Source organism: Larus michahellis, chromosome 3 (genome assembly GCF_964199755.1).
Source record: "Larus michahellis chromosome 3, bLarMic1.1, whole genome shotgun sequence".
Lineage (NCBI taxonomy): Eukaryota > Metazoa > Chordata > Aves > Charadriiformes > Laridae > Larus > Larus michahellis.
In genome coordinates this window covers 45934271-45947274 of record NC_133898.1, presented here as the reverse complement: position 1 = coordinate 45947274, position 13004 = coordinate 45934271, and the positions used below count along the sequence as shown (strand labels likewise).

At 38.3% G+C, this 13004-nt stretch overlaps 1 protein-coding gene across 4 annotated transcripts in view; it reads left to right on the top strand.

Moving 5' to 3' along the window:
• SDCCAG8 (SHH signaling and ciliogenesis regulator SDCCAG8) overlaps nucleotides 1-13004 on the top strand; it is a 114418-nt gene that overhangs the window by 42897 nt on the left and 58517 nt on the right. For all 4 annotated transcript variants that reach the window (XM_074579974.1, XM_074579976.1, XM_074579973.1 and 1 more), the window contains one exon: nucleotides 1598-1740. In XM_074579974.1, the coding sequence (XP_074436075.1) occupies nucleotides 1598-1740 (143 nt within the window). The remainder of the gene's footprint in view (nucleotides 1-1597; nucleotides 1741-13004) is intronic.

The window sequence follows — 13004 nt, the reverse complement described above, 5'->3', positions numbered from 1 at the left end:
AGTGTAATAAGTTGTCACATTCTTTAGAGGGGAAGAATACTAACAATTTTGTAGATAGTTTCACTATCTTTGTATCTGAACTTGGAATTACTGATTTAATTTGATAGGTGGTCAGGTCTATGTGAGCAGGTGACATTCAAATTTTAATCACAATTTCCTTCATGAAACTTTATTGAGTGCTCTTGGGGTAAAAAAGTGTACAGTTAAGTAATTAGCAAAATTTAAAATAAATGTAAAAAAAAAAGAACATCATGAAACATTCTTCTGGATGGAGAGATTGTGTTGTCTGCGACATCATAACTTACTGTAAGTGGTTTAGGTTAACATTTTCATGGGAGGAAAAGAGACAACATTAGAAAGGTGCTTCAAGTGCAAATATTGGGACTGAATTACACTCATTTGTTCTTGTAGGATGTTTGAATGAATAATTTCATTAACTGAAGAAGATATTGAGGCTTGCCTACATAAGGAAGCTATCACAAAATAAGTTATGGTATGAATTTAAAGTATAATAGCTATTCAGCACGGACTCCTTGTATGAACAATTTTATTCTGTACTACAAATGACCTTTCACAGTTTAGTTGACTGAAAAACGTGCAAGTTCCCTCCAGCCCCAACAACAAATAAATATTTATGTAGGGAATTAGTGCAGAACAGTTACTACATGATAAGATTACATTGTCAGTTTATTCTGTACTCCACTGGCCTCCTTAAAAGCATCCTTAGGACGAAGTGTAATACTACGTTACAGATGGATTCTTACAGGGACTTGTATGTTGTATATGTATATGGACAAAATGTAATCCTTCTGAGAATATTTGTGAAAAATGTTTAAATTGTTGATAGTATGATTCAGTTAGAGGTACTAAGTCCAGTATGCTTCACTGGAATCAAAGATGCTGGTCATGTAAATTTGATTATCGTTATTTGTAAAATAATGATAATCGACTCATCAACTAAGTTAGATTTATTTACTGGGTTTAGTTGACATATAAGGACTAATCATATTAAGAAAATGACAGGATTAACAGCAGCTCATATGTTTCATATTCAGTTATAAGACATAAATAACTTCTTTTCAGTAATAGTAAAATCACTAAATGACCTTTATTCTCTTGCATAATATTATGTGAATATGGCAAAGCTAAATTCCTGTGTGTCATTGCTCGTGTAATACATAAGTAAAATAAATGACGACAAGAGCTATCCTGTGCCCAGCAGCTTCTGAAGATGGCCGCTCTTCTGCTGCCTTCTGGCTCTCTAACACAGTGACTTTGGGACACAAATATGGAAGCCTTCAAATGAGAAAATCGGAAAATGATTGAATGCGTGGATCTCCAAAGCCACATGAAGACAATAACATTGAGTGTGTATTAATGTATTTAAATATGATATGCATTTTGGTTTTTCGTAAGAATGTAATTTCAAGTACTCGAATTTGCGTGTTTTCCATTTTTTAGCAACAAACTACTTTTGCTCTAAAACAAAAGCGTGCATTGTTTTTCAGGAGCTTTGATCACACTAAGATTTATTGTCTTAAAATGCATCTCTGTGCATTTCTTAAATATATTTTCTTTGGTTCTACAATTTTCTAAGAAAATAGAAAAACTGGGAGTAGAGCTGAATGGAAACAAACAGCGTCTGGAACAAGCCCAGCAGGATGTGACAGGAGCCAGAGAGGAGTGCCTAAAACTGACAGAACTGCTGAGTAAATCTGAGCACCAACTGCACCTCACCAGGTACCCCTTATCCTATTACATGCTGTAGTACCAATTTCATTCTGCTAATTTTTTGCCACAGGCTTCCCCACAGTTGTTGTAGATATTTGCAGTCATTGATTGCATGGGCAGCCCTCAGTCATGTTGAAAGTGGAGGTTTAAATAAGTGAGTTATGAACTACAACGAGTTATGAACTATAATTTACAAGAGGGAATTACTAGTGTGAAGAAAAGACAATGTTTGGCTCCGTTGATGGGGTAGCATGCTTCTGGGCTGGAAGAAGAGCAGGGGAACCTGCATTCTTTCTGTTGTTTCTGTGTTTGGTAGGACAAAGACATTTTAGCTATTGTTTGAGACTGCAGTGTACAGCAGCACCTTTCAGCATAGGAGTTCTCAGATTAATAACCTGAAGTTTCTGCAGTAGCGTGACCAGGAACATATAAATGTACATAATCATGTTAAGCTTCATTGAAGATTAAACAATCAAAACGTAGCATTACTGTCTATGAGTAGCAGGTAAGTTCAAGTATGTGAGGAGGGTGTTTAAGTCACTTGCTCAGTGGAGATGTGGTATAACACAAACACTGTGTGACAAGAGACTTTTCCTGAGCTCACTCCATCCTTGGATGTAGCTCCCAAAGCCATTTACTGTACTATTCATTACACATTTCTAGAAAACACCGGCAGGTTAACATGCCAATTTTTCATTGCAGCTTGACTTTTGGTAACTGCAGGAATTTCTCCTTTTGCCACAGAAAATGCTATTGTCTGACTGTTTGCAGGGTTTTGGTTGTGTGGGGGGGGTTTGTTTGGTTCTTTCCCCCCGTTCCCCCCAAGAGTGAACATCCAGAAACAAATCTGGCAGCTTTTACTCAGTCCTTAAGGAAAGAAAGTTAACTTAGCTTAAATTTTACATGGGGGGAAAAAAAATCCTAGGTTTTTATCACTTAACAGAAGTCTGCATGTTTATCCAAGTCTTTTACTCTTTGGGCTTTGTGAGAATTCTGCCATTGAGTAACTGGAAATAAAATAGAGCCTCGCCTAACTATTAAATTCAATGAATCACTTTTTTATTCAACTACATTTCTGTGTAATTCAAAGCACGGTTGTTTAACAGATGGAAGAAAGTACCACTCTAACAGCCTGTATTTAGAGAAAAAATATGCTAGAGGTTAATGAACTTGAAAAAAGTTTTGGGTGAGTTGTTAAGATATCTAAAGTTTGGATTTAGCAGAACTTTATTAATAATGATTTGTTGTGATAGTTAACCAAATGGCTTACCACGCTCCTTTTAGCAAAAGGCTGATTATATGCAATAAAGCTCTGGATATCTTGGAGGAAATCTGACTAGCCAATTTTATTCTTTTTTTTTTGTGAAAATACTCAACTTTTAAAAATTAGGACTATTGCCTACTTTTACATAGCGAGATACTAAAAGCTGGATACCAAAAATACAGATGATTTGGGTAGCTTTTCAGTCTGTGATCTCTGACTTGGGAAGTTTCTGAGATGCAAATCGCTGCAGGCTGGGAACAGTATTTTGGGCAAGTAACGATCTCTGCTGGCCCTGTTCTCATACAGTTTCACAGACATCTGCTTTTTGAGACTGATGCTGAACTGCCACAGCTTCTTTGTCTGACCTGCTGCAACTGCTTTTCTGCAACGTCCTTATCTTTATTTTTTTTATACCTTGTGTTTGTTATGGCCTCTCTTTATAAGTATGCTTATAAGTAGTGAAATGTTTTCTATGCTGACATCTAATTGCCAGAACAATATATACACTGAAGCATGGGAAATAGGTTCAAATCTTTCTCCTTGATATCCCCCAAATTCTGTAATACTTTGTTCTCTGTAGGTTTTTGTGTCCTTCTTATCTTTGGAGTGTCAGTCTACTTTCTAGGAATACATTAGGTGATGTTGCTGTAGCGGGTGAAGAAGGGGGGAAAAAAGAGACGAGAGATTAGTTGCAGCTGAACTGTTACCTGTTGTCTTCATGTACTTGGATTGGTAGGGCAGGGCTAGAGATGTTCTCGCACAGTCATCTGTTTTCCCTGAGTTGCAGAGGAAAAGATCCCCTACTGAAATGAAACTTTTCCTTAGCCTGTACTCTTCTTCTTCCTCTCAGATCACTTCCTGCCAGAACAGATTTTCTCTATTAGTGAAGGTATAAAAGTTACACGTCTCTAGTGGCATCAGTTTTGAATTTTGAACTTGGTAGGTTTTTGATTTATTGGTACATCCATGGCTGTTGCACGTGAACTTTAGTGGCTTGTGGTCTGCCTTCTTTCATTCTTTTTTTTCTCTTCACCTCAAATGGCAGCTGTGCCAGTGAAAAATACTCACTTGAAGGGTAGTGGTAATAGCAGTCCTGTGGGGGTTATAGAATCATTCACTGTGGCACTTGCCAAGGAAAACAGATTTTAAGCTCTAGAGTCCTGCCTGTGGGAGATTGCTGCAGAAATTGCACTGATTTAGCGCATCTCTTGGGTATTCTGGCCTTGGCCTCGTCTTGCTGATTTCCCTCTTTTCAGGAGAGGACCAGCTGGTTCACTCCAAGTCTTCTCACAACGCTGGACATGAGGGAGGCCTGAACTGCTGTTACACGGTTGTGGATAGTCTTTCTGTGGCCTTGCATGACCTGTCTGGGTGGTTCTGGCAAAAATTAGAGGTAGCAGAGGAGGTACAGAAAGAATTCATTCTTTTGTATGAATTTGTATATTACTAAGGAGAAAAGTTCTTCGCTAATCCACTAATTCTATGTTTAGATATTGTAAATAAATAGAATAATAAAATGAATACAAGAACTTTGGATTTTAATGTATGAAAATGATAAATATTTTATGACTGCATTAGATGAGAAAGAGCATGCAGTCTATGTCTTAAAGAGAAAAAGAAAATGATCTGCAGAACTGCACTCTTTTCCAGGAGTCCCACTTCTTTTTGCTGCATCCTAGTTTTCAGACACCGTTGATTGATTACCAACTAAACAGCTTCTAAGTTAACAAAATGTACTTGTTAAAAATCAAGAAAAAGGTTACAATTAGCTATTCTAAACCATTGCCACAGAGTTTAAATTTGCCTTTTCCTGTCACCTTTCTTCCTGGAGCAATATGTTGCTTAGAAATCCTTGCTATTAACATGCATTTCCTGCTATTGAACCTAGTTAGTAATTCTAATTTGTATGTCTTCAAATGACCGGGAAAATACAGAACTTTTGCTGTGTAGTTTTGATTGTCAGTCGTGTAACTTTCCAGATGTCACTATGCTATGACACTGACCGTGCTTGTTTCAAGTATTTATTTTTTTTACCTTAGTTTCAGCTTTGTGGTTATTTATATGACAGCTACCATAGTAGAAGAATCTTACGAAATTACTTCTGGAGTCGTTGTTAAATTCCCATTACTTTGGCCAGGTTGAGTCTTGCTAATGAAGCTTCTCTGAATTCATTCTTCAGAGAGTAGAAAACATACAGATCTATTGTTCTTAGTTCTTGAGAGAATAATTGTTAAAAATCATGTCAGTATGCTAGTGGAAAAGATCACATAAAAGATGCAAGATGTTAACAGCTTAAGGTTGCAGTGTGTCATCTAATTTAACAAAATTTTTCACTATTCTTGCATAATGGAATAATCATTAAAAATCTTTCCTCTTTTTGTTACAAAACAATTCTGAAGCTATTATTTGTTTCAGTTGTAGTCAGGTGTAGTTTCTGTTTGCATGTGCCAAAGCAGTTAAATAAATCTTAAGAAGTGATGGAATCGCTGAATTTCAAAATTTAACTTTTTCTATGCCATCATGCATTTTCTCAGACATGGAGACAGGTAGACGGCTCAAGATAGGTTTGACTAAAACTTCGTCTAAAATTTGCTGGGAAAAGTAATTGGGTAGAATTGAAGCAGATTGAGTTTAACTTAATTTTTTACTCTGTTTGTTTGAAATATTGAAAGCAGTATGGAATGTCAGCTTCTAGGTGGGGAAAAATTACTAAACAGTGGAAGAACCGTGCTTCCAGTTTCAGGTGACCTGTCAAGCTACTCTGAATCCCTGTGTCACTCACTTGAAGGATAAAAGTTTATATTACAGTGAGGACAGTGGATGTTGTAGTTCTTGATTTTTACACCCCACTCCACCCCCCTTATATGATATTTCTTTTCTCCCTTAATTTTGAAAATGATATGATCTCTTAGAAAGCAGCATACCAAAGAAAGTGGGGAGTACGGGGGGTTTTAGCAGTGCTATAGCCTTCCTCGTGTGCATCGCTCCTTCTTGCTAGTTTCAGTGACTCCATTAATGCTAATTTGTATTACATGTATCGTAAATAAAGCGCACAAATCTGTAATTCCACCTCTGGGTTCCTGTGGCATTATTTAGTCACTGAAGCTTTGGTGTTGAGCTGTATGTCGTCACCAGCGTTCCTCATTAGAATCACAGCATGCCTCATACATTGGTTTCCCTATTTAAGATATACTATTAAATAATAAAATATAAACTGACTTCTTGATTTATAGAAGGTGGTTATACTTAGCCTTCCAGGGAGCTGCACAGTACTTAGTATTATCTATTAGGTTTTTTTACTAGTAGTATCTATTAGTTAGCAGTACGCTTACTGTCGTGCTTTTTCCAACAATTTTAGCACGTCAGAAAGAGTCCATCATCTATGCTGGAACGGAGGTAACATTCAAATAAATTCTGTTACTAATATTAAATGACTGAGATGATAAGTTTTACGTTCCCGGACTGACTGACTGATGAAAGGACCAATAACACTTAAATTGGGGGGAGTAAAGGGGGGAGAAGGAAGAGGAAGAAACGAGGTGTAAGCAGTGATTGATTTCTAATTTTTAATATATTCTGGTCATCTTGTACAAAACTGTTATTTTAAAATGCAAGGAGGAGTGATAACATGAAAGAACTCTGATAAACTAATAAACTTTTTAGATTTTGCTTCATATGTTTACTTTTCATTAAATTTAGGGACAGTTGCAACTATGTTGTTGTGATTCAGTCAACATTTATTTCTATCTGGTTTTCATATACAAAGGCATCGGGATGCCAGAAAATAAACTGTTAACGGAGAATTAACTTCTTTGGCACGCTTTCATACTTATCTTCCAAATTAAAGAAAATGAAATGGGCAGAAGCAGAGTGTAGATTACCTCCTTTTTGTCAAAAATGGTGGGAATTTGAAAATTAATAATAAAAAAGGGAACAGATGCAGTAACATGCCAGAGGGAGATTAATGTGGAGAGTAAAATCTGTGAGCAACAAAACTGAAGCAAACTGAATCAGTGGGAGGTGGTTGTACAATCAAAATCAGGATAAAAGAGAAATTACAAACAACCCTGCACTTGTCAAAGTAGTAGTAATGAAATCCTGACTCTGCCAGCAGCGAGAACCTGTGTTAGCACTTTGGGGTAAGGCCGGGAGCCGGGTGCCAGGTAGGAGGGCAGTGCGAGGCTGCTGGGCGGCAGCCATCGCGTGTGGAACAGATGGCGGGGAAAGCTGGCCGGGGAGGGGCTCCTTCGCAGAGCTAATCAGACAGTAACGGATAGGGCAGCTGGGAGGACTGACCACCGAGAGGCAAGCGGCGGGGTAGCCGCAGCTTTCCACGATGTGTGCAGTGGTGTGCCCGTCGGCCGGAGAGAAGACCTTGCAAAAGGTCTTTTTGCCGTGCGGCGACCGCACAAACTTTGGGGGGGCGTGTGGCCAGCCTTGCCCCGGCTTCGGGGAGAGGGGAGGTGCCGGTCGGCCGCCGGGGTCTATCCTGTGCCCTCCGACCTCAAAAATACATGTCTTTGTCCTGTCGCGTGATAAGGTTACGTGCTGTCGTATTTTTGTCTTGTTGCAGCGTCTTGACCACAGAATTTGGCGATTAAGAGAAACACAAAAGCACGTGGGTCCGGGGACCGATCCAGCAAACCGCTAAGAAAACTTTGCTCCTGTTGAAAAGGGGGGAGAGCTGCAGGTCGGCACCTTCCCACAGGGTTGGGCCCCTCCGATGAATGAAAACAGTTTTCTCGTGTTTTATTTTTGCTTGGAGGAGGCACTTCCCTCTCCATAAATGAGAGCTTGTGAGGAGTGAATGGAGGTCCGAGCCTTCTGATCTCGAGTCCCATGAATAATTTGACTTGCGTAAGAAGTAAAGATCAATAGGATTTCTTGTGCGACTAAGAGGTAGTCATGTGCGAGAGGATTACGAGGTCGTGCCCCATTTTGATGACCGTCAGCTTGAATGAGAAATGAAAACAAAATTTTATCAAGGAAAGGGGGAAATAAAATCCTGAAGTGTATCAAGGGAGACCTGACCTATCAGTGCCCACTTTTGTTTGATGGGGATGCGTGATACTTTTCTAGACGAAAAGAAACAAAGACATCTACATCTCCTGCATCTGCTTTTTGAACTTGTGTATCTCGTCTGCAGAAGGTTTATAGCTTGGCTCAATTATTCATTTTGAGCAGGGAGGGGAGGAAACATTACAGGGATTTGAAATAGGTGGTATAACATAGCCATATGCTATTTATGCAGCAGTTTCTGCAATAAATCTAATTTGGTGCTGTCAAAAAAAATTAGACTTATTTGGTATAGCAGCACATTAGTAAATGATTGTGGTAGCTTTGAAAGTTGTCATTCACTCTGCTTTACTTGCAATAGAATCTTGCAAAGCTTTTTTTTTCCCCCTTCCTTTTCCCCCGAGCAACTCTGTGAAAATGTCTCAGTTCTTTGTCCTGCAGCTGTAGAAACTGCAAATATTTCCACAACTGAAAAGAAGGTCTTGCTTTAAGGTAATTGAAGAAGGGGATGGAAGAAAGAATATAACCTCTATTGTTAGCAATTATATGAATGTATAGGCGGAAAAATCAATAAAGTGTGGGGGATAAATTTCTCCCTTGCCTACAGGTTTTCATAGTGCAGCTGAAATTGTTTATCTGATTATACAGCATGTAGATAAATTAGCTGCTCTGCGTTATTATAGAAGGTAAAATATTTTACCTGCCATGATAAGACCATATGCTGCTTTACGAAGACTGATACTGAATGATTTGAAATAAATCGGCTCTGTCGTCTTCTGGCAGTGCCTTGTAGAAATTTCGAAGCTGATATACTTTGTGTCAAGATAGTACACAATTATTCAAATATCTTTCTATTTAATCATTTAAACATATTTAAGGTGATTGTACAAACATGTAAAGGCCATTGATGAAGTTTAAAATGAAACGAAAGAAAATATAAGTGAATAAAGAATAAGTTCAAAATTGTGTGTTAATTTTTGAATATGAAAGTCTTCATAAATCACCTTTTTTTTTTTTTCATTTTTAAAGAGCTAAAACATGGTTGACAATTTATTGCCCTACAATCAGACAAATTTCTCAAGGAAAAGGCAATAATATGTTTTCAGATTTTAATCTTGGGTTCATCTACATCTTTCTCCGTGGCATTTAAACTGCAACTGGTCACATCAAATTTCTCTAATGATTTCATCTTTTATACATCGCATCAGGTTGTTGAGGCAGCCAAATTGCTACTGCATGTAGAGTGTGGTTCAGGAGCAGTGACAATACTTAAAGCGCTTTGGAGCGAGCAGTGAATTCAGATGAAATACAGAAGAGAGTAACTGCTGTAGAAAACAAACATCTTTATAAGGTCTTTGTTTTGAGCAGTTATTATTCAGCACTAACAGTAATAAGTTTGTGCATGTGTATAAAATATTTACTTTGATCTCATTCAAATTAGGTTTTCTATTTGTGTGACTAATGACAACAGGATAATGATTTATTTTTTTGAACCATAAAAATCTTTCAGACACATGTATTCAAGGCTGCTGGATTTTTTTGCTGAATTTGCTACTGGAAAAATGGTTCTGATTTCTGTCTTTATTTTTGACTTGTTCTAGGGCTTTTCTCTCAAGTACATCTGAAAGCTTGTTTTTACAATAAGCTAAAATGTACTTTTTCTATCAGCGCTTGGTATTTGTGAACTTAAACAATTTTAAAAACTGCCTTAAGCTTTCAATAGTGTATTCAAAGTTGGGGTTTTTGTGCAGTCACAGTGGTGGTTGGTTTGTTTTGGTTTTTTTTCTTCTGCGCAAGGTTCTGCTTCTGAAATTCTTGCCTAGAAGAATATCCAACAGAGAACGCAAAGGGTCCTCAACTGGGGTCTTTATCAAACTTGACACTGAAGAGCATCAGCCTGTAAGATGTCATCTCTGTGGAAGGTAGCTGATGGATGGAGGGAGGAAGAAAAATCACCTGAGCACGCCAGCTTTGGCTGCCTGGCTGCTTTTCTCACCCCCTTGCTCAGTGTCCTTGTGCCGGTGACTGGTCAGGGGGAAAGTGTGAGCTGGGAGATGCCTGTCCTGAGCGAGCAGATGAGCGCAGCCGCTGCTGTCGGCTACTTGACAGGGCTGACCTCCTTCCCCTGGCTGTGCTGGCAGCCTGGCAAGCTCCATAGCCTGCCGCTGTTTGTTGCCCCTGCGTTCCTGGTGGTTTGAGTATCAAACTACATTTTTGTAGAAATAGGAGCAACGCTTCTTGATTAGCTTCTCCTTGTGGTTCAGTTGCCTTCTACAGGGCTTAAATCAAACTGGGGAATAAAAGTTTCTCTGTAGTTAGGTGGGACGCTGCTGTGTATTCTTTCTGTTCCCGAGTCCCTCTTCTATTTCCAGTGCTTTTGGTCACCTGCTTGTCCTTTCCTATGGGAAAAGATCAATGCATCAGACAACAAATGCAGGGACTAATCCCTATATATCAGTATTAAGTTATTATTCAGATAAACTTGTGCAGTATTTGCCAATGCAATTTTTATTAAAGTCAAATTCAGACCTAACATAAGTATAACTGCATTTCTGCTAATGAGATTGGATTACCTCCTGGATTTGCTCCCAGAAAGATTTACTTTAAATTAATTTTTGGTAAAAGGGTAATAAAATTGGTGGTTCATTATAATTGCTTACAAAACTTAAAATATGTATTTTATTTTTTGGTACAGTATTTAATCTTGGTGAAAGATTTTATTTTTTTTCTAAAGCATACCCAAGGTATGCAGTGAAATTGAAAGGTATTTCTTATTTTAGAAGAATGAGACGGTTGAGGAGGTTAGTTAATAATTCAGGAGCTTGTGGTTATCAGAATGTATTCCTGAAAAGAAATATGGGCACAGGAATTGCTAAAAATAACATATCCTGTTGACAATATGCATTTAGTCTCACCCCTGACAAAGAATCTTTACAATTTGTCTCAACGTGGAAGGCAGTATTTTAACAAGGAGTTGCATATGTGTGTTTTACAAGGCTTGAAAACAGGAAAAAATATTCCAGATTTTTTTTCCCCTTAAACAGTGTTTCATGTGAAACATCAGTAGGTAAGTTTTTAAAAAAAAAAAAAAAAAAAAAAAAAAGAAAATAAAAAAGGTGCTGCAGATGAAATAATTTACAGTGAATTACAGTGAATGCAGTTGGCCGCTTTAAGGTTTTACTGTAAACTTACTCATTCAGCTGTTCCCATTTTCTCTTTGCATTTTTAGTCAATATCTTTGTTACATGGTGTTAAAATGAGAGTCAGAAGCTTTCATTTATTATTTTATTGGTAATATTTTTATTAGCCTTTTCCACTTCTTTCCGTAGCTCTGCAAGTCTTTCTCAGATTCTGCTAGTCTTTGCAAAAAGGTACAGATACAGATATATGAAGAAAAACACATTAGCAGTTGGAGTTAACAAATGATGATTAAAATCTATTCTTTTGCTTCTGTATGATTTCTCCTACACCCCAAACCGATCTTCACAAATACAGGACTGTAAAGAACTTCATCTTCTGCTGGTTAGCAGAAGTGGATTTAAATCCACACCGACAGTTCATTTGACAATGACCTTGAGGGGCTTTGCTTCTTGAAGAAGAAAGCAGAAGCTTGCAGTAAACAAAGTTCACTTCTGACAGATGGATTGAATGACAGAAAGGTTGCGAGTGCCAGAATAGCCCTGGCAGAGGAGGAAATGTTCAGTGGAATCCAACAGGAGAGGAGGTGTGAACAGGTGCAGGGTTGCTGACGGAAGGGGAACCAGATGGAAGGAGCCAGAGCCAGTTTATTTAAAGGAAAAGGCAGAAAACACTGAAAGGCTGTGCGATCAGTGGCTAAAAGTGTGCATGGAAGAAGGTAAAAATTCACAAAGCAAAACTGCACAGTGGGATATCTAGCACTTAACATAATGGTAGTAATTTGTGAGTTTCGTTTTAAAGTTGCTATAGAAATCCGTTTCTCCCATACTCTTGACAGCATAAAGAAGAGAGATTTATAACCTGACCAAAAAAAAAAAACCCCACCACCACCAAAACCCTCAATTGTTGTACTGCCTGTCCATTATTTCTAATACTAATGTGCAGGCAGTTACAATCAGGATAATCCAAAAATTATGCCACAGTTGACCAATACGGTAAAAGGCATATAAGGCTGGATTTTTATTTTTTAACTCACCTGTTCATATCTAGCTCCTGTGATATATGGGTAGACAAACATGTCTTTTATTGGGATGTTTCTGTAATATCTAGACCAAATCAACAATGATCAAGTACAATGTAATGTTAGCACAGTATTTCTCGTCTTTCTTGTTTTTGGTCACAAGTTAGTCAGTTTGCTGGAATATGTGGTATCTAGGATGGGGGAGAAGTCTAGCTTACCCTAGATCAGATTCCCTCAAAATCAAATATTGTCTTTCAAATTGTCATCCTGAAGAACGCTTTGTTCTGTCAAATTGTTCTGCTTCTTCCCAAGCTGTTCATGTGAGGCTTGGTCCTCTGGAGGCAGAGAGGACTGTTCCTCACTTCTTCCCAACTCCTGCACTAGTTGGGGAGAGTTAACAACTTCAAACTATCAGGCCTGTGGGAGCTTAACTGCAGGTTGCGTGTCCAAACCTAATTTCTGTGAAAAATGTGAGTGACTGTTCAGCAGTCATTCATAGTGCATCTGTGATCTACTGGATCATTCAGCTGCGCTGATCTGATCCACATCAGGTGTGAGCCCACGGTCATTTTCCTTTTGAATCAGCTAGAGCATGCAATGCCGTGTTTATGCTGACTTTATGCCGACTTTATGCCAGCTGCAGCAGGACAGATGATACCTGATTCAGCATAAAGCTTGCTGGTACAAAGTTAACGTACCAAAAACATTGGGTTTTTGAACAAATTTAAATTGGCAAAGTGAGTTCATAGCAGATCAGGTCTCTGCATCATTTAGCTGCATCATTTTTTGATTCAGTGGTAGGAGCCTGACGGTTGGATTTACTGTATTAGCAAG